The sequence below is a fragment of the Stegodyphus dumicola genome, chromosome 1, assembly GCF_044657685.1.
Source record: "Stegodyphus dumicola isolate Sdum_Otavi_A_Nest chromosome 1, ASM4465768v1".
NCBI lineage: Eukaryota > Metazoa > Arthropoda > Arachnida > Araneae > Eresidae > Stegodyphus > Stegodyphus dumicola.
The window spans coordinates 268657468-268682676 of record NC_140768.1 but is presented as its reverse complement, the minus strand read 5'-3'; the positions used below and the strand labels follow the sequence as shown (position 1 = coordinate 268682676).

Here is a 25209-nt window from a genome sequence, read left to right as displayed (position 1 = left end):
AAGAAGAATCTCGTCACAATAACGGGTCCCGTTGACTGAACCTGCGTCGAAGATGTGAAGGTCTGTACGACTACCAAGCATGATGCTTCCCCAAACGAGAACACCGCTACCTCCATACCTGTCCCTTTCAATGATGTTCAATGATGATGGGATTATTGCGGCTTCCCCGCTTTCTCCAGATGAGTATGCGATGAGAATCGCTACTCAGATCGAATCTGCTCTCATCTGTAAAGAGTACTCGTCCCCATTCATTGTCTCTCTAATTCCGGTGTTCCCGGCACCACAGAGAACGCCTTCTCCGATGGGTAGGCGTTAGAGGTAGACACCGTACAGGGCGTCGTGCAAACAGACCACCACCGTGCAGTCTTCTGGCCACGGTAAAACGCGATATCGGTCGTCCAGTCGCCTGTGTCGTGTGTCTAGCGATTTCTCCCGCTGTCTGCCGCCTGTTTCTTCTGGCCTGTAAGGCAATATACCGGTCATCTGCGGGTGTGGTTCCTCGTGGACGACCACTACTAAACCCTCGGATAGCGGTTCCTGTAGTTTGAAATTGTCTCCAAAGTCGTGAAACAATGCTGTGAGCAATTCCGAACTCTGCAGCCACACTTATCACACTGCAGCCTTCCTCCAACTTCCCAATGATTTCGACCTCGGGTAAAAGCATCCAGATGTTGTCTAACAGATTGATTATTCGCCATTTCTCGCTGAGGCAGCAACTCGGTGTGATTTTAACTGCTATACGGCGTGCAATCTCTTTGCCAGAAATACTGATCTTACACCGACAACATGCTTTATACTACTCAGACACTTCCCCATTACGTCTACCTGCATATCTGCGCATGTGCTACTTTACATCACCTTACTTAATCTCCTGATTGGTCTTTCTGTCCGCTCTGCCTCTTCGTTCAGCTGATATGCTAATTTTTCGACTTCGTCCTTAATTTTTGCACACCAGTGTATATCTTAGCGCACGTTCGTTTCCGTATGCCTTTCGAGTTTCATTATGCAAAATACCTAAATTTATGCTAACAATTCTCGGAAAAGCCTAAAATAATTTAAATAATTATTAAACAATGAAAGCAGAATTAATAGCTCGTTAAAATGTGTATTTTATTGAGCTTCTTTGACTGATTCTTTGATAGTAAACACCATCCATCAACGTTCTTTGAAGTTATAATTGAGGAAACTGAGTCTAATTGATTAAAACGACCTTGCAAAAAACGTTTTTTATGAATTTTTGGTATGAATTCAAATCCTAATATTTAAAGCATTATATCGTTAAACAATCGTTTTAAGGTAAAACGATTATTCAGTTTTCAAAACTAGGGGGCTGGAGGAGGGGAACCTTATTTATTCTCCTATTTAGTATGCGCTCCTGTGTTTCCCAATCCCTATTTAATATATTTTCAAAATACCCATTAGGAACTTGTTGAATTTACCGCTTTGTCTTCTAGGAAAGTGTAACAAGCGGCAACCATGCTATCGTTGTATCTTATTTAATTGATGGAAACAATAAAGATTCAGATCATCAGATTGTCTAGTCTGTGTTAGTTTTAACAGATTACATCTTTAAGCAATTAATGTATGCAAATTGAGATGTGGAATGATAAACTCTTTCATGCCCGTGAATTAAATTTCGAGTAAGTGTAATTAAGCTTATTCCTTCCTCTTGAAAAGACGCGTGTCTACACGGAAATAGAGAGGAATACATTGCCTCCAATTTTTTTCTTTGACTTGAGCGACGAGTGGTAAGTCGGGCATGTCGCTATAAATGAAGCTCAAAGCAAGTGAAGCGATTTATTTGCGTTCTCTCATATGGGTTTGTAAGTTGTTCGTTCATTAGAGTGTTTGATTCTTCAACTGATATTTTCGGAATACTCTAAGGAGGATGATATTTTCTTCAGCTTCCCTCGTGAGTATTGTTTTTCTTCTTCAGTACCAAAATTTATTCTGTAGAACAACTTTTCGAGTAACTAAAATTTGTTTTGTTTAAGAATTCAAGCAAATAGTTAACCCGAGTACTGATAAAATGATTTCATAGCTAAGTCTGGAAAGTTTCACTAACAATGCCCGAAATTATAATTTAATTTCGAAGAGGTGTTTCGTAATTATATGTGCAATGTACAACATGAAGCTAAGACTTAAAGCATGATCAAATGTTTTTTTACAACTGCATAAAACTCACAAAAGAGAATCTGGAATCTTGGAAATAGGAAGCATATTTCAGCGACATAACAGCTTTTCACATGAAACGTAAGACTTTTGAAGTTCAATAATACTTTAAATTATTTTGAATTTATATACTATATATATAGAGAGAGAGAGAGAGAACTAAAACTTATAGAGATTTAAGTTAAATATCTGGCGTTAAGTTCTATTTTTATAATATATGTAACTAATATTAATATGTAATAAATATTAATACGAGGTCGTTGCAATAAAATTTTTAATATAGCGTTAAACAATAAAAAAATTATAAGATATCTCTAAGCCCTTAAAAATATATAAAGATGTTCTATTTAAAACATGGCTTCGAAGGCATGTAAAAATTTTCGTTCTTAAAATATAAGTTCGATATTCAATGAACTTTTTGCAAAATATCGCTTTATTGCAAATCTATGTTACTAAACAGAGTTGAGAACGCTTAAACTTTCTTTGTCAAATTTATTTAAGCCTTCTATTGAAAATTATCGCAAACTTTGCAAAATAATTTTGAGAAAAAACTCTTTAATGTTACTGAAGTCTTATACTCTGATTTAGTTCATTCATTCCAAAGTTGGCATTTCTTTTCTAACCATATGATCAATGTCTGAAAATTTCCAGTTTTATTCAAATGAAATGAACATGAAAATATATAGCAACGCAGCCTATTTTCAAAGTATTAGGTGAGCAATGTCTGAAAATTTCCAGTTTCATTCAAATGAAATGAACTTGAAAATATACAGCAACGCAACCTATTTTCAAAGTATTATTAGATATAAAATTGTATTATTTATTTGAACATTCCTTTTGCATTAATAATGCATTTTAATCAAAAACCTGCAACATGATCAAAGAAAACGAGATTGTGTAGTTTACAATTTAGATGATAGCTTTTACATGTGTAATATTACTTTACGTAAACCGAAATTTTGCCCATACTGAAAGTTTAAATTTTGCTTACGCACTAGAAAATATATATTATTTAAAACTTTCTTCGAGTAATCTTTATAATAAACTCATAAATACTAAAATTGTTCATTTTCTGGAACGTTCTTCTCAACAATGAATTCGAAATAACGAATTTTCACATTCTAACTTTTTATTATCTTGACCTGGAAATTTAGGAATTTATCATTATGTTGTCTAGATGGTTAAAGAATAATAAAGTAAAATAAAGTTATTAGCAGAAACAAAAGTATTGAATGTAATGAAGTACATCGGAATTTTAAACGCGGTTAATCTGATAAAGTTTCTGGAACCGACTGTGACGAAGGATTTATCGAGAAATCTTTTAAAAATGCATTACTGTATTCAGTCTGCTCAAAAATATGCATAACGTTTTCGAGATTGGTTTCCAGTCTTCACAGATGTGTGTCTTCTCAGATTACAAATTGTCTTTCTGAGCTCATATCAGTACTGGATCCACGAAAAAGAGGTGTCAAAGAGTGAGATTATCCAAACTGAGTGTTTGAATATCCGTCGCCGACAACTGTAAGGTGTGTGCGTGATTATGGCAAAGCCTCGAGGGCTATCTGCCTAAGAGGACGGATGCCTTCGTGGAGGATTTTCTAAGGGAAACTGGGTCGCATACACGTTACACATGGGGAAAACCACGAAAACGCCCATGCAGCCAGCCCGTTCGCGGGATTCGAACCTCGGACCGAACTACCAGTGTTCAGCGACTTTACCGCTCGGCCGCTGGTGGGCAACAACTGTAAGGAGAAATTTATTTATAATGTCATTTCCTAAAATAGAAATTAAATATTTATAGTACTCCGTTTCTTCATAGCTTTGTCGCCTCATTGACGATCAAACCGAAATACCAGAATCCCTTTCGCTCATCTTAGCCTAATCCTTTTAAAGATTAGGCAAAACATTTTATTCCAGATTTTACAAGAGCAAGATAAAGTATATAACAATGTTCTTTATACTATGCATTCTAATTTACAGTGCGATACCTTATGCAGTGTACAAAATATTTTAATATCGTTAACAAATTGAAATGCCTTATTCTACGTAATTTATTTAATAAGAATATACTACATATGTTGCTCAAATATTACGTTAATATAACTGGATGCGGTTTCATTCCACATGATATATCTTGATATGAATCACCAGTGAATACGGCTACTACAGAGAATAAATAAAATACTGCATAGAATAAATTTTAATAAGGCCATTCTTGAGCAATAAAAAGACATGTGTCACAGCAAAAAAACGGTATGTGTTAAGGGAACAGACATATATCATAACTCTGATATTCATTATGATAAAGTAACATAGATGAGGTTTAGTACGACATAGTAAAAAAAACTACACAGTTAAATTCGTTGCTGTAAGTATCTCAGGCATGTCGCTCAACTACCGTTTTTGATGTGCAAGAAAGCTACTTCATAATTTATGGGAAAGTTACGTAATTTTTAAAACGTTTGGCCTTGTTGGATGTGGGTTGGAAATGTAACTGAATGTTCGGCACAGTTAAAATATTAATCTGTGAGAACTGGGAATTTTTAATACAAAAAAGTTTCAAACTCAAAAGTTTTTTATCGGGACATCAAGATGAGGGATTAAGAAGAAGAATGACGAGAAGACTGGATTAAATTCTGCAGTGAAGGCAAAGAATATCTGCATTCATTACACCCAGTTGCGAACGCTCTAGGGTAGCGGTTCTCAACCTTTTGGACATCTAAAAAAAATTGAAAACCTTCAGTACCACCACTACAAAGTACTACTATAGTTCGACCGTCTCAAACACGACCTTGGCTGGCATTCTGCCAAAATACATAGACTCGTCCCAAACGGGCGTTATCACTTGCTGCGACGAGAAAGATCACGTAAAAGCCTCCGGAAAGACAGAATTGATATGCTCGAGGGGAAAAAAGTCCCCATCCTTCCATCCTATTCTGAGAATAATTCATTCCGAATGACTCATGCGTGTTTGGGCTTATGATCGCGGATGAGCCGGTCGAACTATACCACCACCACTCTTGAACAAAGCTCATACCGCCTAAATTTACGACTATTAGAGAAAAAACTCAATCAGGATGTTGGGGTTTTAATTTTTTGATTTAATTGTTCAAAATGCTTTGCTTCTTTGCGTGCCACCTATTTTTCTCTTGCGTACCCCCAGTTGAGAACCCCTGCTCTAGGGGCATGTAATTCAGCATCTGTCTATCCCTTCCATTGATTACTAGGGAGAGCTTCGTGAGTCTCCTAATTTCTGAAAGATACTCAATCAGAAATGCCTATATCTTATTCAGATGTCTACCAAATCTCAACGGAAATGCAGTTGGTTAATCTCGGCTATCACCGTACTGTTCAGGACGACATAAAGATGAAACGTGTGAAAAATGGGGTATATCTGAATGTGATCTAATGATTTCACAGACTCCAACGTTAACAATCTGAAAAGAATTTTCACTGAAGAAAGTACACATTACTTACACTATAGATGTAATATTTATAAAAAGAAACATCTCTGGATTTAATGCACAAACAAGATTATTTGGAATTTTTTGTGTAAACGTTAATGGAAGATTAGCTTTCTTAATCACAATATTTTTTATTTTTATTGATGTTTTATTATTTCACTGGAAGATGGAATGTTTAACACTGAGCTTCGGGCCCACAACGGCACCTTTTTTGAAGCAAGAAATATTTTTGGCAATTTAGCTTTCGGGAATTAGCCCTAAAACTCCTTCATACTTCAAGGAACGGTTCAGTGTAGCATTGTTTTGCAAGAAATCTTCGTTTTCCATTGGAAACTTCATACAGTTCAATCATTCCCGAATTTCTGAAATATTGTATGTTGCATCTACTAAGTTGGTGTTACAAATGGACGAAGAAGAAACAATTTGTTGCCTCATCACCTAAAATAGTGTTGTTTGTGTATCAAAGGGATACGTTTGCGGACTTGTATTTATTAATAAAAAAACTCTCTTTTAGAATCTCCTGCTCCCGTTAAATCTTCAATACAGTGTTTCAAATCAAACACCCCATCATAAATATTCAAACATTAAATAATTTTATATACTTTAAAGAAAGTGGATACAAACTTTTTCATTTTGTAAGAATATATTAATAAAGTCTGCGTTAAAAGTAACAGAAAATAGGAATTACATTTAAAAAATAAAACTTTGTACCGCAATTTAGTTTGGAAATTATTTAATAGCATAACTGTCTGTTCTGAAATTTCATTTTCTTTTAAGTCTGAACTTTATGTCTGATTTCATATAATTGTCTTACCTTATTAATTGTAATCAGTTCTTTTATACCAGTAAATAGTTAGTATTTTAAGTTATCTTTTTTAAGTTAAATGCTAATTTTAATACATGTTTTTACTTCCAAACTTAGTGGAAAAGGTACACATTATTATTAAAAGAATACTAATAAAATTTCAAAAAATATAGTTACTTTTTTCTGGAAATTAATATGCATGTTTTCATAAATGTTTCCTTGCAAATAATTATCAATATTAGCTGAATAAGTAGTTTTATTTATTTAGCTCCTATGTTATCTTTTTAATTAAAATTAATTTCTAAATAAAGTTATTTGTTTACTAGTTTTACATATATATGTTTTAAAGTGTATTTTCAAATTAAAGTGTATTTTCAATTAGAACATAAACTGCATTGTTAATTTTTTTAAATATGCTGTTACGATATTATGCATCTTGAAATTTCATAACATGATACAAATTTTTATCAATGAAAAATGGTAATGTTGCGTGCGTATGGGTTCGTAATAGAATGAATGCGCACTGGTCCTATGATAGGTTGATAAAATTTATTTTTATCAAATGAAACACTTCAATGTTCTGGAATTTTCCACAGAAACATTCTTACAGGTGCTCACAGTATCACAGAGTACAACCAACAGTTACACTTCAAACTACTAAAAGCGTTAATCTCTTTAGTTTTGTCATGTTACATTTTAAGCAACAAAATACAACAATTTTGCAAATGATTGCATTAAAATCATCTGTTTATGTACAAAATTCGTAACAGTTTCAATCATCAGTAATAGGTTTCACTTAGTAAAATGATCATTTTAATTTGCTTCGCTCCAAAAAATACCTTCTTCTATCAAAAATACGCCGAATTCAAAAAGTCATCTGTTAAAAGAAGAATCGTGGAATCCTGAAAAACAATTTTAAATCTATCGATAGATCAGAAACGCTTCATTTAACAACTATTTTTTAATCTTTATTCCATAAAGATGATTTCGCTTATTTTATTCCATTTCAAACATTTTAATGATCTAAAATAAGGCTTACATGTCATTAGCATTTTTATTTTAAAAACTTATATTGCTCCTTTGTTTTACAATACGCAGATCAGCTTCCTTAATAACCGAAGTTTTTCTACTTGCACAGAAAATATAAAAAGTTTCTTTGGCATATGGATCTTTGGCATTAATTTCGTGACTGCCGTAAGTGTCATACTCAAAGTGTGCTTTTATAAACTTTAAACAATTTTGCCTTTTCTTAAATTTTTGAAGAGAATTTAGAGTTTGGTGTTTAGTGTTTATGTACGTTAGGTCTTAAAATAATCCTTTCATCTATACACTAGCCTACATTTTTAAAGAATCTGGAAAGCTGCAAAAAATTATAACTATTATTCAAATATTTCTTTCTCATATTATGTTCAGCCCATATTTCAAAAGGTTTAATTAAATGATTCATTTACCAAATTTTATTTGCATCTTCTTTATTCATTTTTTTTATTTTAAATTTTAATTACATCAAGCAGAGATTTTAAATTTTGGTTTCATTGAAACTTTTGATATTAAACAAAGTTTTTTGTTTCTTTTTATTTTCTTGCTCGAAGTAAAGGGAGTAGTGTATTCATAAAATATTTCCTGTATCATATATATATATATATATATATATATATATATATATATATATATTTCAGCAGAAGTATCCGTTTTGACCTTTCCCGAATCCATTTGGAGGATTTTTTTTTTTTTTTTTTTTTTTTTTTTCGCGTAACATTTCTACGTACGGCCAGAATAAAGGACTATTTTCTCCAAAACGAATTGTAAAATAGATTTAAAGTGGATTCAAAAGGAATTCTTTCGTAACGTTTTCGTATGTGCGTGTGTAGGTATATATGTAATATTTATCTCGGATAACTCATAAGCGATTAGACGAAGAACGTTGTAATTCTGTATGCGGGATTCATGTAACATCTAATTGTGCATGTCCCTTTTTTATTGAAATTGGCAAAACCATATATATATATATATATATATATATATATACAAGTATATACATCCACCCTCTTTTTCATCCTAAAAGTTCTTACTCCGCCTTTATTTTCGCAATCGGTGTTGTAGTTATATACATTCAATTATAGAAGTGTTTTACGTGACGAAATCATTCATATTTTATTAGTTTAAATTTTTTTAAATTAATTTATGACAACTAACGAAGACTAACTTTTAATGCGTTCTCCCTCTTCCTATATCTATATAAAAAAAAATTTATACTCGTTATGAAAAAATAAGATTATAAGAAGTTTGACTCCCGTACGACAAAAATTGGCCGGATGTTTAATTTCAAAATTTGCAGTAGGAATTGAATAGGAGAGAATTCATATGGTGTCCACATTATATTTTTTCTCTTTGTTATTCTTATATCAAGGATTCAAAAGATTCAGGATTCGGAACATTTGAGAACCTTTTAGGATCGTATTCGACAAAATTTGGGGTTCATCCCATATCTATATTAATTATCACCACAGTGATATTTGAACGCATATGTTAAACGCCAGATCATTCTATCACATTCAGAACAATCACATGAATATACATATGCGTAAGCAAGGTATTGAAAACAAGTGAAGCAAAATTATGTGTTTTATTGTTGGAATGAAACTTAATTTCTTACTAAATGTATTTTACCACGCGATCCTGACTTCGTTACTACTGAATTTCAGAGAAATTTTAAAATGCTAGAAATATCTATTCCACTAACAATATCTAAAAGAAGGTGCCAAGTACTTTCAGCAGAAAGGTCACTAAGCGTCTAATTAAAAACCTATTGACCTTAATGCTTCAACTCATTAAAAGGAAAAAGCTCTTTATTTAGCCATTTTTCTGATAGAAGATCAGAAGCTTCTCTAATTTCAGAACATTTTCAGAACAAGAATCATTTCTTATTTAATTCTTTATTGGCCTTTCAAACAAAATTTAAAATGCTGTTTTAATAAAATCATAAGATTTAACGTCTATTACTATTGTAAAATATGACTTAACCTTTTAATAGACTTTAAGTGACTTATTGATTAGTCTAATAGAGTAAGTACAGACACTATTGAAGGATATAAAAGACCCTTTTTTTCTAAACTTAATAAGAGGAACAGAAGGCACTCGTAGTGCTTACAAAGTTCGCCAGTACTTATGGCGAGACACTCAAAATAGAAATAAAAATGTAGAACTAAATTTAAACATCTAACAGCAAAAGGCTACACAGAGCAATTTATTCGCGAAGTTAGCTCGGACTATAACCGGCATGAATTTAAATTATCGATAAACAGCACATGGAAGACCGGAAATCTTATCTAGAATACATGGCCTCCAAACACGCTATCTCAAACCTTCATTTAAATGCAGCCGAGTTAATTTGCAGTCTGGAGGGAAATTGTAAAGAGAGAAGTGATAGCAAAAGTTTCAAATATATAATAACTGTTATTTAAATTAAATAAACCTCACAAAATTCTAAACATAAAATAATTTGTTTTTAGCAATAATTTATTTTATGCCATAACACTATTGCTGTAATCAAGCTGCCCAGGATTTACGAATTAGCTGGCATAAATTATACACATTCATATACAATGCAGTCAGATTAATTACCCAGCGCAGTATAGTGGAGACGAATCAAATGCAATCTGAAACTTCCAACTGTGAGAGTATAAAACGAATATATAAGGTGTCCCAACAACAGCTCCGAATTTAATAAACCCCGCCCCCCCCCAAAAAAAAGTGTTTTCAGAAAATGTAAATGTTTCGATTTAAGAATGTTCAATTTGATTTGAGCTTGGAACACTGGCGTTTTGTAATTGTCAGTCTATTTTGCAGCTCCATTGCAACTTAGTCGACCATGGAGCCATACACAAAGGAATAGCGAATTTTGATTGTGAAAACTTATAACAAAAATGGGAGGTGTTATGCGGAAAATGATAGAATCTTTTGTGCAATCTTTGTAGATGAAAGTGCGCATAATGGAGCAACAAGTTTCAGTGTGATAAAGAAATCTGAGGACTCAGCTTTGACAGCGCACAATGCTCTCGATCCAGCCGGTCTGTTGAAAATTTGACTATTGCGCGTACTGACTATGCTAGCCACTTCGATAAGCACATACAGGGTGTCCCAAAACCATTGACCTCGGCTTTTGTTCCCATAAACACATAATATAAATTACAAAGTTACCTAAAAATAGGTACAGAATTTTATGAAATCAATTAAAATTTTCAAGGAAGTAAATTTGAAGAAATATAAAATTTGAGTTTTTATATGGTCCCTGTATTGAAAAATACTCAGTCAGTAAAATGTGGCCCATACACTAATAAGGTCATGTATAAAATTTCAGCATTTTATCTCGCAGAGATATAAAATTACATAAATGCTGACTTAAACCACTTTATGCCTGGATATAAATAAGTTTCGAAAAGCATAGTTTTGTAAATTTGTAAATAAAATTAAAGTTAAGAGCCATATTTTATATGCTTATGATACATTTCTGGATCCCGTCATCTGCAATCTAGCATTTACATTTTAATTTATAATCAACCCATCACCAATTTTGTTTAAACATATCTCCAAGAATTTTTGTATGTACCTTTTTTTACGTAACTTTGTAATTTATATATATATATATATATATATATATATATATATGATCATATTTATGGAATAAAATCCAAGGTCAATGTTTTTGGGACAACCTGTATATGAAAAGGAATTGCGAATTTTATCGAAAGAGTACGATGCTGCAGAGCAAGTAGTGGAAGGCAAAAGACAGAAATTAATTTTCTTGCTTAAATCGAAACATTTGCCTGTTGTTAATATATGAAAATATTTTCCATTTTCTGAAAATGAAGCATCACATTAAATCCGGCGCTTTTGTTGGGTCAAATTTAATAACAGTGATATTGTCGTATAGAGTTAATTCATTTCAGGCATTACTGCTAATAGTCTGAAAAACTCTAATATGAAATCCTTCTTGTACAGGGGCTCACAAGCTGCCGAGTGGTAGAATCGCTGAACACTGGTAGTTCGCTTCGGCTCTCGAATCTCGGGGAACGGGCTGACTGTACGGACGTTTTCGTAGTTTTCCCTAAGTGTAACATATATATGAGTCAGTTTTCCTTAGAATGTCCTCCACGAAGGCATCTCTCCCTTTAAGCAGATAGCCTTCGAGTGCTTTGGGATCATTAAATAAAAAAATCTTCTCGCACAACATTATTACCCTATGTTTCGACGGACGAATGAGGAATGATTGGTCTTGATTTTTCTTTTTAAATATTTGCGTCTTTTACTGTGCAACCCTTTCATCCTTTACTTTTTCCATAAAGCGTATTTCTCGGTATCTGATGCTGATTTTGCGACCCATACCATAACGGGAAATCAGAAGAAAGAAGTATTTGGGAAAACTCCTATAAATAAAACATGAAATACAAACTGTAATTTTTAGAACTGCTCTGAAAAGCTAAATTTGCTTTGGAATTGCATAATTTTAAAGTAAAATTAAATTGCTCCAATCAACTTTTTTGCCTGAAATTTTTCAGCTTCTCGAATAAAATGAAATAGAATGAAATTCATGGAATTATAGTACAGCCAGCTGTAGTTAGTCTTATTTTCTACATGTCATGGCTCAGTAAACTTAACTATATAAAAACAAATAATGTCTCATCAAATGAGTATATAAAGAAAAAAAACTATGATTGTGCATAACACATAAAAACTTCTAATCAAAATCAGCGATGATTTCGGTTTTCGAATCCTATTTGCAATATAAAGAAAAGTAGTCTTCTTTCTGAAGGAGCTTCTGATGGTATACACGATGTTGCCAGATTGCGCAAGCTTAAATAAAATGTAGCATTCTCTTTTTTTGAGCAAATTGCATATAACTAATTCGTCTCGCTTTGCTTGCTGCGATGAATAATGTAGAGAAAAATTCTTTTTTAGTGACATTTTGTTATTTATCCGTATCTCAAACAAGATAAAATGAATTAATGTTCTAAAATTGTCCTGAAGAAACTTTTATTTTCGACCTGATATTCTACGCTTCATGGAATTATTGAGATGAAGTTTCATAGTTATAGTACGCAGAAGACAATATTCTTATTATAATGTTATCAGGGTGTATAAAAATTTGGCATTTTTCCTAAATTAATGACTTTATTTTTTTTTTTTTTTTTTTTTTTTTTTTTAGTTTTTGAAATATTTTAAGAATTTGATGCTATTAATTTTTTAAGCCAAAAACATAAAAATTCGATTGCATTTTCTCCAATAATTGAACGATATATCTTCAGATTTCCATCTCATTGCGCCATCTATTACACTGCATGCACATCGAAAGGCGATAATTCTTGATATACTCGCCCACTTAAAGGACGAAAGGAAAAAAAATACAAGACCCAGTCGATTATATCCAGGTGGTACGAATTATCGTCCATTACCTGTAGTTCGGGCATTTTTATTCGAAGGCAAGAAAATGAGAAAATCACTCGAAGGGATTTGAACCATGGATCTTCCAGCTGTAGGTGGGCGGACTTTTACCATGCGAGCATGCACGAGGAAAATTGATAATTATTTTCAAACTATTTAAACTATAATTCCAGGAATCAGTCAAAGACCTGCTGTCGACTATTTTTCCGAAACTGCTGTTACTTTGGAGCTGTTTTCAAGATATAATTGTTCTTCAGAACTCGAAAATGAAAGCAAAGCCAAATTAGAATCAAATAAATTATCAATCATTTGCAGTAAAAAGAAAATTCATATCGTTGCAACTTGGGAAAGAAACTAATTTTAGGATACAAACTATGGCACGTCGTGAATCGATAAAGCTCTGAAATTGAAAGAAAGGTTTTCCCATCAGTATTTTAACGTCAGGATCATATTTCTAGGTAGCTGTTTTGGAGCGTGAAGTAGATCAAGGTGGGTACTTTTCGCAAACGCATTACTGCTCATCAAATGTCACCAAAATGTCACAGACAGTTGCTACCACTAAAAGAAGCACAGTTTTTCTGATGGTTTCTTCTGTTATAGATGACAAGACATGATTATTCCGGTATAATCTTGGAAGGAAAACAAAATCACAAAAAAAAGAGTGGAAATCTATAAACCTATTTGGAATCAAAAACAGCTGCTTCGTAGAAATCAAAAATGCTTATATTTTTCACAAAAACGAAGAAATTGTGTATAAATAAATTGTGTTTGATGAACAAAATGTTGTTGCTGCATTTTATGTAAAATTCTTAAATGGTCATTTGATATTTTGCGCAGGAAAATATACTGTGAAGCAAAAGTTGTCGAGAAATATACAACTGCTTTATTCTTCCAATGATTTCCTTTATCACAAGAATCTCATTATTTTTAGCCAAACAAAAACTTTAATAAATGAAAGTAAAAATAACCTTTTGTCACACTTTCCTAATTGTCTAACTTTACTCTGTGTTACAATTTCCCTTTTTCCAAAATTGTAGCTCCCTTTAAAGGGTGATATTTTGATAACATACAGGTTATTCAGAAAGCTGCAGGTATGACTTGAAATAGCATTCTTGTAATCGCTTACTACCGTTCTACGCCCTATGTAAATAAGCAAATCAGTTCATGAACCTAAAACACGTTACACTTATTTCTTACACTACATTGCTGATAGTATACTTGTAGAGACATTAGGTTATTTGGAAGCAGGAGAGATGAAAAATATGCAACGCCTTCGCCGGGAATCGAACCATGGACCACTACACCACTACACTACGAAGGCATGCGAAGAAGGTGGGAGACATACCTTATATACTGTAGTAATTTATTATTCGGATCTTAGTGTCGTTTCCAAACTGCCTTTCTATGCATGCTTTGTTTTCTCAATAAGCATTAAACTAATAGTTGATTAAAAACACTTTTATAAAATGTATTATTCTTAATGCATTAATAACAACATATTAATTTATAAACTTATACATATTAATTTATAAAATTTATCAATAAATCTATTATTAATAAATTCATTTTTAATATATAAAGTTACATATTAACAATAACTTAATAATATACAGCTGATGGTTAGTAAAAATAATTTAGTATAAAGATCTAAACGTACTAATTTATCTTCACTACAGACGCAGAGATAAACTAGACTTTAAATGGCAGCTATGAGCAGTTTCATGCAAATGCTAATCATTGTATAATATACATTGAACATTTGAATAACCTCAAAATTGTAACTCAATTGATTTAAATTATTTTTAAATTTTATAGATCATCCCTAAAGAGGAACCTTATCTTTAATCCAATGACGCAAAGCAAATAAAGCTTAGTGTATACGAATAAATTCAATGAATTTTTCCTTTGTTATAAATTAATGTATGATACTTTGTTTTAAAGTTAACTCACAGTCTGTCTTATGGCAGGAAATTTCAAAAGGGCTGCTCGAATTGTGTATTGAATTGCATTTTACGTATGTACAGCAACTGATTTGAAATAAGGGTTACAAAAAATTGCTCATATAAATATTTTTCTGTCTGTTGCTGATAAGTAAATAAATATTTACGAATAATATTTATGTACGAATATAAAAGCACTGTAGAACATTTCCTAGATTACTGATTCTATACTTTTCTTATGTCCACCTTTCTAGGAAATGTTGGATTACAGTTTACATATCCTATCAAATTAATGGTATATTTGAATATGAAAACGTCTGATTTTTTTTTTATTCCTGTGCTTTATTCAGTATTGAAGGTGATGAAACTGAAGTTTGCAACTCAATGCATAAAATGTAAATTAAGCTACTGAATTTTTCATTTATTCAGTATAATGTGATTTTACAAGCACAAAACACTCTCCTTCAAACACTTTAACATTCCTTCACCTTATTTTGAAATCTTTGTTATTAGACAGAAAATAAATCCTCTACATCTATATTATTATTTTATTGCTTTATCGTGTTTGTTTAAAATAATAAATACAGTATTTCTTTGAGCCTTTAATGATTGTTTATTTATAAATTTAATATATTTAAGGCTCATGATATTATGCTGTTAACAAATCTAGGACACGTGAAAACCTTTCAGCACAATTAAACGAATAAGCAATGTAAGGTGTTAATGATTATGCATAAGTCGAGGCTTAAATCTTAATAATATTATGGGAAATTGCAGTTAACAACTAGTTTTGTTCTCATCTTAATCTTATCAGTTATTTTGGCTTAAATTATCCCCAGTTACAAATGAAAATAAATATTCTATATTTTAGTTTAAAAAAACTTATTCCTTTTTGTATATATATATAAGGAATATATTATATATTGTTTCATTAAAAACTAATAATTAAAGTTAAATAAATTTAAATATTTTTCTTGCGCGAATGCTGCAAGGAATGAAATATATTGTATTTGTTAAAGGAATATATATATATATATATATGAGAACAGTTTTGTATATATATCTGTCCTAGGAAAATAAACTTAATCAAAAGCTAATTACTATTCTATTGTAGTAAAATATGCCAGAAGTACAATTAAAAGCTGGAAATAAAAGTCTTTTTATCAGGAAATTCACAAAAGAGGTAAACCGATAGTGCAGAAATTTGAAGTAGTTATTGCTAATGATCGGAAATTAATTGACTTATCAAGGGGAACAAACCACTTTCCGATCAATTAACAATAATTAATATAGGCGAAAGTGTTTCGTCATTTTTTCAAGTAAGAATCAATTTGCAGTCAAAAACTAATTAGAATAGTTCAGAAAATGAATATTTATTTAGTTAGTTTGTTTAAAGTACAAGTCAAGAGCAAAATTGAATTTATAATTAAAGTAAAAACTGTAAGACTCTTACTTCAGAAAAACTATTTTCCGACACCCTCGTCGCTGAGGACATTAAAACTATTTCTAAACAATATGAAACAACTAGAACATGTACAAATTAATACATTCTCATTAGACTTAAACGAAATATCAATAATGTAGGTATTTAAAAACACAGTTAATATACATTTAATTAGGACAGAAATGAGTTAAAATAAACGTACGTATTTGCTAAATTTGAAGCGGAGACAGATCGTTCGCGGGATTCGAACCTCGGACCGAACTACCAGTGTTCAGCGACTTTACCGCTCGGCCGCTGGTGGGCTGCAATGGAATGCGAATAGGGTTGTAGGAGAAGAGAGTTTGCCATATGCACAATCTATTTTAAAAAAAAAACTTATATTTCTGTAACATTTGACACTAGGTTTAATAAATTGATTTAATCGATGAATTTTTGGCAGAGATTTCTGCATCACCTACAGAAGTGGATTAACTGACGTAAATTTCAGATAACTAAATGGATTTGCTCGAGAGCTGTGTATTTTCTTTTACCTTTTCGAAACAGGCTTTACTGTAGCACAAAGGAACTTTTAATTTACCATTTTCTTCCGCTTAATTTATTAAATTAAGAACATTGTTTGTCAAAAACGTAAAAGAAGATATTGTTTTTATCGCATCATTTCTTTTAATTTTATAAATTTATATATTTTATTTTCTTAATATTCTTTAACTTTTGAAATTTTAAAAGTAAATTCTTACAGGCCTTAGATTGTAATTTGTAGTTTACAGATTGGAATTTTTTTTTTTTTTTTTTTTTTTTTTTTTTTTTTTTTTTAATCTTTCCTGTCGTTATTAGTGTACTTGCTTTTGTATCTTCTCCCAATGCGAAAATTATGCAAAAAGCTGATACATATGCTCTTCTTCCACTGAATTTCGACAAAGAAAACAGGCTGGTTGAACACAGAAGTTTATTTTTATGAATACGATTTTAATCAGATGAGAGATCTGCCCTTTTATAACGTGACTTGCAAAATAAAATGAAAAATGGATGTCATCATTTTTATTTTGATCAAATTACTTCCTCTGCGTTGTTCATCCTAGCGTAGAAAGCACTGACCTTAAAGTCGAAATCTCAGAATTTATTTCTGTAAATCGAATTATGAGTTAGTTCCATTTAAAGCAGTGAAAAAAAAGGCTTTGCAAATGATAAAATACAAGCAAAAAAAATATTATACTATTTTTGCTCGTTTTAAATATCATATAATGGCATTCGATTAATTCTCTAGTTTCAATAAAAGAAAATTTTATGTAAAAAAAAAATTTAAATGAAACTTTCACTCTAATTTATCTTGAATTAATTGTGAATGGTACACGCTTTTATACTGTATGTACAAATCTATTAAATGCAAATATTTCATTATTTGAATTTTTTCCTCAAATTTCTATTACAATTCATTGTCTCTTATGCTTAAATTTATTTGCAACATTAATGCACAGAAAAATTTTACGCATAGTGAGTATTTAAAATTTATGTCTTTAAAATTTAAGGGAATACTTTGTTATAAATTAATAAAACTAAAAAAGATTCAAATCTGTTTATTTTCCTTTTCCCTAACAGCAAAAGCATTTAAATATTTTTTTTTTCATTATGCTTCAGTGTGGTGTAAAAGCAATTAAAATCAATTAAATATGAAAAGCATTTTCATCATCCTTTATATTTTTAGGTACACAGACATGGTGGGCTACCTAGAACAAAAATAAAACCTACTCACAGAGGCATTTTTGGTAATTAAACTATCTATAAATGCAACCACAGTCTCCTTAACATCTTTATGTGAATAATATATCATATGAATCGTCAAGTACCTTTCAAATTTGATGTTTATTTTTGAAATAATATCCAAAATAGAAAACCATTACGTAAAAACGAACTAAAATCCCTAATATTGAAAAATAAATTTCATTTCGAGCAGTTAGATAAAAAATATTCATTACTTTTTTTATCTAACTGCTCGAAATACTCTAAGATATAATGTCATTTACTCTAAGATATAATGCCAGAAAAAAAAATCCTACCGTTGCCACTAAATGAAAAAAAAAATCTGAAAGCTTTCAGATTTTATATTCCATCCAAAGAAGCGTTTACTTAAGCCGCGTAAAATTCAATTCAACAGCAATATCATAAAATATTTAAAAATAGCATATCTTTAGAATTTCCGATAGAGAGTCTCGCGCGCTGGAGAAAAAAAATGTATTTTTCCGTACAGTATTGCCATTGATCGCTTTGGTATAGTTGAGTCTGCTAATCAAAAATCCGTTAATGTTTTACAAAATATGAAATAGATAATAAAAAAATTCAAAATTCAAAATTTGGGCTTTCAGATTCCCATTTTCAGATGGAAGATCATTTTATTCAAATTTTGATGGCTCTAGGTCCCGTCGTTTTTAAACAGTGCGAGAAACATACATACATTCATGCAGATTCTTCATCATTTAATTTCTTTTAAGTATAATACAGGGCGATAATATTTGGTGGCAACAATTTAAAAAGTGATACGCCGTTTATAATGAGTCGAGGCAAAATGTCGTTTCGAGACTAATAGCCCTTCTGGCTTAATGCTCCATTGGACTAATAATACTTTATATGTTCCCCTCTTTGCAACTTGAACCCTTCAGAAAGAAATTCAGAATCTTACAAGAACTCTTAGCAATAACTAATGCACCAATTTTGTTTATTTTTAAAGAAAAATACAAATAATTTTCGTTGAAAGAAATTTTGAGTTCTTTCCCCCCTTCTAACTTTGTGAAAGGAAACAATTTAATAAAATCATCGTTTTGCTGAATTAGGATCTAAATTAGTATTTGACTGCTAAAAATCGTGATAATATTGCTTTAATTTAAAATATTAACGATCCTTATATTTCTGTTATTTGGTATGGATAAATAAATTTTTAAGTTGTTGTTAATTTGTGACATAAAATCGATATAATTTTGTAAGGGCTTATGGTCTTTATTTCAGTTTCTAAGTTTCATTCGATTAATGGTGAAGTTAATCAAATAACAACGTTCAAAGATGAAATGAATTGCCATTTGTTTATTTTATCTGTAAAAAGGAATTCAAAGTCCTTCGGATGGTCTATTGATACGTAGATTGTCATTAACAGGGTGATCAGATTTTCTTCAATAAAAGAGTTTAGAGGGAAATTTTTAAATAATAAAACTATTTTTGTTGAAATAATTAATTTCATAAACAGCTTTGTATTTATGATATTTATAACTTATAAAATGCATTTTACTATGAAATGTTCCTTGAAATATATATAAGAAATATGACCAGGATAGATGTCAAAATATGAGAAGTATAAAATAGGTAATGATGAAAACTCAAAATCAAAACAAATATCAAGAAAGTTTCATAATAAATAATTTAAATAAATGCTTATTTTAGTCTTTAAAACAACATCGTATTTATTTCATATAAATTCCATACTTATTTGTTACATATTACTTATTTTTAATATAAAAATAGCATAACAAGGTTTTTAAAGAATAAGGCTTACGCAGCGATTGTCATGGAATACTCAAAGTAACAACTTTTTGAACTGAACTCGTTGTTGCCACAGAGCAAATCTTAATAATTACGCAAAAACATTAATTCATGTTGCCACTCAGAAAATCTTAATAATATTATAAAAACATTAAATTATGTTCCACTACAGCTTTGCAGAAACAAAAAAATCCTTCCTACAGAAAAGACATTTCAGAGAGGGAAATATGTTTGTTTCATATATTTGCAATGCTTACAGAAGGTGAAAGGTCTGGGCTATAAGGAGGGCGATTCCACACTTAACACCTAATTTTTTTCAGAAGTTCGCACGTTTGTTTTGCTGCATGCAAGAGTAAGTCATGCAAGAGCACAATGCCTTTCGACAGTTTACGTGGCCGTCGATTTTTAAGTGACTTTCGCTATCGTTTTAGTGTTTCACAATAATAAGATGCATTATCTGTGGCACCCTTCGGCATGAACCACGCCTTCTCTGTCGAAAAACAGCGTCATCATCACCTTTCCCGCAGATGAAACAGTTCGACACTTTGTTCGTGTCTGGGAACTGCAATGTTTCCACTCGAGGGAGCTGCGTTTCGTTTCAGGTGAGAAGTGGTGAATCCAAGTTTCATCTCTCACAATTTTGTCCCAAAACTCATTTTCTTACGTTTGGTAGCGTTGTAGAAATGCAAATGTACTTTCAAAACGCTTTCCTTTATGTTCTTCCGTCAATAGACGTGGCACCCATCGAGCACAAACTTTACGAAATTTAAGGTGATCGGCAACAATTTTATGCACACTTCCATGAGAAAATTTGATACTCAGCATGCCTAGGCGTTGTACGGACTGTATTGCATCGTATGGGAGACATACAATGTATTAACAATCATACCAACCATGTAATATTGGTTTTTTGTAAATAGGTCTTTTTTTTTTTTTTTTTTTTTTTTTTTTTTTTTTGTAATTTGCTCCAGGGAGAAAAAATCGCTATTTTTTTTTAATAATATCAAATTTATAGCATCTTTTTTGCTCTTTACCTTTTGTTTAATAAATAAGCTTTACAAATAAGTCAAATTTGTTCTGCTTTTAACTCTTCCTTTGCCTGATTTTGCATTATCCTTAATTTATGGACATGAGTGTAGTAAAGAACGCTTGCAATTACTTCCGAATGATACGCTTATTATCCTATAGAATATTTCCATGTCGGATTTTCTAGTGTACCATAACCACTGGATGCCATATTATTGGTCTTCTGCCATACTTAAATCAACAAAAAATTAAATACTCTTGAACAGTTTAAAAATAAGATTAATTTCATTTGACGTAGAGGAAAGTGTTAACATACTTTAGATTTTATTGGTTACTTTAGGTTCAAGATCTTATATCCGGTCTTCGTCTTCTACAGTATATGGAACTACAGTTTAACTTTGTAAAGATGTTATATTTTAATGGGAAGAAATGTAGCTTTTGGGGCATCAGTATTTTAGATACTTACTTCAACTGAGGTAATAAACAATATTATTTCAAAAAATAATAGTGCGATTTTTTTTTTTTTTTTTTTTTTTTTTGTAAAAAAACAATTATATTAGCGAAGTGACTAAGGGAAATGTTATGTCATTCAAATAAAATATTTGTCACTTCAGAATATATTTTACGATGAATTTTTTTGAGTCGATAAAATATGACTTTGCTTTGCTTTATTCATTAACACATTTTATCCTCATAATGGTTCTATATTAATCTGAATTATTTGTTGCATATATTTTGAAACGATGATCTAGATAATAATGACTTTTACAAAACAATTCTCGAAATTATTAAATCAAAACTTTTGTTTTTTAGATGAAATTTTTGCTCCTTCTCCTAAGTTTCGCTACTGCTTCCCAAGCGAAGAAAGATGACCTCAATTACAGAGACGTATCTACTTTAACAGTTCCAGAAAGTGAGCTGGATTTGCTATCGTTAGAATCAACGGAGCAAGAAACGATTGTAAATCCTTCTGATGACAGTAAACAAGATAATATAGCTGAAGCGAGTCGTCATTCTATCGACTCAATATCTATAGATGAAACTCGTAGAAAGAACTCACCAAAATATAACTTAAAACTGCATAACGTTTCAGGTGATAATTATGATGTAATACATTGGTATAGCACGCCTATCAAGAAACCTGAAGATGATACATTAGACAGTAGCATTGATAGTCAGAGCAAAATCATAAACGATAAAAGAGATTTGAAAGCGCAAAGCAGTTACCGTCATTATGATGCCGAACATAGCGTTGAGGATGACCATAGTCACAATTACCACCATGATGAACATCCCCATGATCATCATGCTCCGTATAACAGTGAAGAAGATACCAGTGGTGAACCTCGTACATATTATCAGAAACCTCAAACAAAAAAACCAAGGCGAAACTGCTCACGTAAAGGAAAGAAAGCTGAAAGTTGGGTTGACAAGCCTGATACCATTGTCCACAGTAGATCTAACAGAGCCCATCAGGTTCCCTACTATGGTTCAAAAGATGAAATGAGCCCTGAAGGAAGGTTTTATGACGCGCCTAAAATGCCTAGCTTTCCTGAAGGCAGAGTAAACTCTATACCTGAGCTTTCCGACTTTTCCAAAGAACGATACAATCTACCTAAAACTTCTGATTTTCTACGCCATAGTTCAATGGCGTTTTCTGGCGAACACTTGCACGGAATTCCCAGAACCAATTTCTTTTATAAAAATGGTGAAAATGGAAACCATTTTCATTTGCACAATCATCACCATCACTATGGACCAGATGGTAAGAAAATTGGGCATATGCAAACTTATAGGCATATGATTGAAAATCTGGGGAAATTAAAGAGTTTAGTAGAAAAGGATTCCGCAGCACCGAATAGCTACTCTTCTTATTCGGATCTTGGATCACCAGGTGACGATGTTACAAAACCTAAAGTAGAAAGTAGGAAAAAAGGTTATCATTATACAGGACCTCATGAAAGTTATGGGCGGAAGACTTATTATAGAGTAAATGATGATTCTCCAAAATCTAGTCTTCCAGAATCCTACAGTGGTCCCCAGTCCTATAATAATCCAGAACCCTACAATAATCCGCAACCTTATAATAGTCCAGTACCTTATAATAGTCCCCAGTCTTATAATAATCCAGAGTCCTACAGAAGCCCACAGCCCTACAATAGCCCAGAGCCACACAGCGATGAAAGAAATATAGGTATGGAAATGTACAGATATGGCGCAGGGCAATATGGTACCGATGAGTTCCATGATGGACCTTTCCCAAATGAAGTTAGCCCAGGTATCCACTCAAGTAATGGTTTTACGCCTGACTATGAAAAACGAAATCCTCCATATTCCAGCCACGAAGAGTATAACACTAATTCTCCCCCAGATGCTCCATATCACTCTTATTCCAGAGACTATGAATCTAAGTATAATCAGGATGATAAAGGTCATAAGCATGATCAAAAACATGAAACAAAAGCCCCCTATACTCCATATGAAGCAGCTAAAGGAAGGCATGGAAATCATCAAAATAAGGATCATATAACCGAACATGTACATCCCTACCAAGGAGATCTTATCCACGAAGAAGAAAAAAGTGGAGGCTCGATACCTAATGATAACCCTCTTGAACATTCTGCAGGTAATGGAGAAGAAAGTCCTTTAGTAACAACTCACAGTGTCAGCTATTCCAAAGATGGTAAGCTTGCAGAAGATCCTAGTTTATTTGGACCAAAAGATCAGTTTTTCAACAATTTGAGACCAGATCCAGATCCTTTGTCCATTCCCAAAAATGCACTGATCTACGAACATCATATTCGACTTCATCCAATGCATTACAGAATGTTCCCCCCGTTACCAGTACAGGGACATTTCGGGAGAGCTATTGGCTATCCTGTACCAGTACATAAGCTCATTCCAAATCCTCTGAAGATGCCCCCTACTTTTGCGCCACCAGCTCCTATGTATCTTCACCCACGTGTAAATCAAATGCTCCATGCTTATCAAAGTCGCTCTTTATACCACAGGTGGTGGTAATTTCCGAAATGGAGCTATGGAACTTTCTTCCTGTGTGCTGAAAATGCATGTGTTTTCCTAAAATTTTGGACAGACAGAAAAATGTGTGATGAAACGGTATGCCTTATAATGGCAGCATTTGCGCTTTTCACATCTGAAATGACTTATCGAAATAATGTACAAGAACTGTAAATTTTTATTTTTTGTGTCATCGTTTTAAACTTTGACCACGCAATGCTTTCTTTGAAAATCGCTTCTTTAGGTGATATTCAAATCGTTACTCTTTCTCTTATTCTTTTTTGCTTACTGTAAATTCTAACACACCTTATTCGAGTCCAAATCAAAAGTTCTGTACTTGTTTTCATTACAACACAAAAAGCGGGATTTAAAAAATTATCTTCTTCTTGTTCCTGAAACAGTTTTGGTGAATTTCATGATGAAATATCATTAGTTAAAATATAACTTCTAAATTATTTTCAAATTCAGTTAGATATATATTTAAATATGCAAAATTATAGACATAGTTCAAGGTATTGCTTGTTCAATTCCAATCTAGTGCAGTCGCCATCTGTTGGTATTTTATATATCTTTTCTCTAAATTTAATCTTTTTTAGCTATCGGTATAATATGAGAAGTAGCCAATTCTCTTTTCTTCACTTAAACACATGCGATCATTAACGGACTTATTTTCATTACAATATAGAGCAAAATTTTGAAATTTTACGAGAACTGAAAGTCTCTGAATTAATGTAAAACTTTAAAATAATGCTATGGGGTGGAGAAAGAAAGAAACTCATAAATTGAATATTTTAACGATAGGAAATATTAACTAATAGTCTTTTAAAGACTTAAAAATAAAACTAGTTTTATTAAACACTTGAATTTGTTAATATAAAAACAGTTTGCACTTTTCTTGAATGTAATTCAGGTTAGAAGCAACTGCAATTCATTAATTGGCAAAATCGCGTGATCAGTTAGTTCGATGTGAAATTGCCAAAGACCAATTATGTAAAAAGCGGTTACACATACCTGTATATATAAAAGAGGAGATTGAATATTTGAATATTTTATAAATTGAAGAATAGAATTTATTTTATTCCCAACCTAGTATTATACATACCATGTGCCAAAAACAGCTATTAAAAATTTATATAGTTACGTTTATGAATGATGAAAGCTAAGTTTCTTTATTTCTTATTTTAAGATTTTGTTCTTGTTTAAAAAATGTTACATCACATAAAAGGATAAAGTTCTTGTCCTTGAAATGTCCTTTATATTACTGTTCAACGAGCGCAGATAAATCATGATATTGTATATAGAAATTTTATGTTTGTAAATAAAAGAAATATTGTAGTGTCTGTATTCTTATAATTAAAGAATATTTATAATTAC

The 25209-nt window shown here is 31.7% G+C and overlaps 1 protein-coding gene across 1 annotated transcript; it reads left to right on the top strand.

Moving 5' to 3' along the window:
* Positions 1-1758: 1758 nt before the first annotated feature.
* On the top strand, positions 1759-25209 carry LOC118197048 (uncharacterized). Its single transcript, XM_035368515.2, has 2 exons — positions 1759-1912; positions 21631-25209. Exons 1-2 carry the CDS (start codon positions 1889-1891, stop codon positions 23836-23838), a joined length of 2232 nt encoding a protein of 743 aa, XP_035224406.2. The 5' UTR covers positions 1759-1888; the 3' UTR covers positions 23839-25209.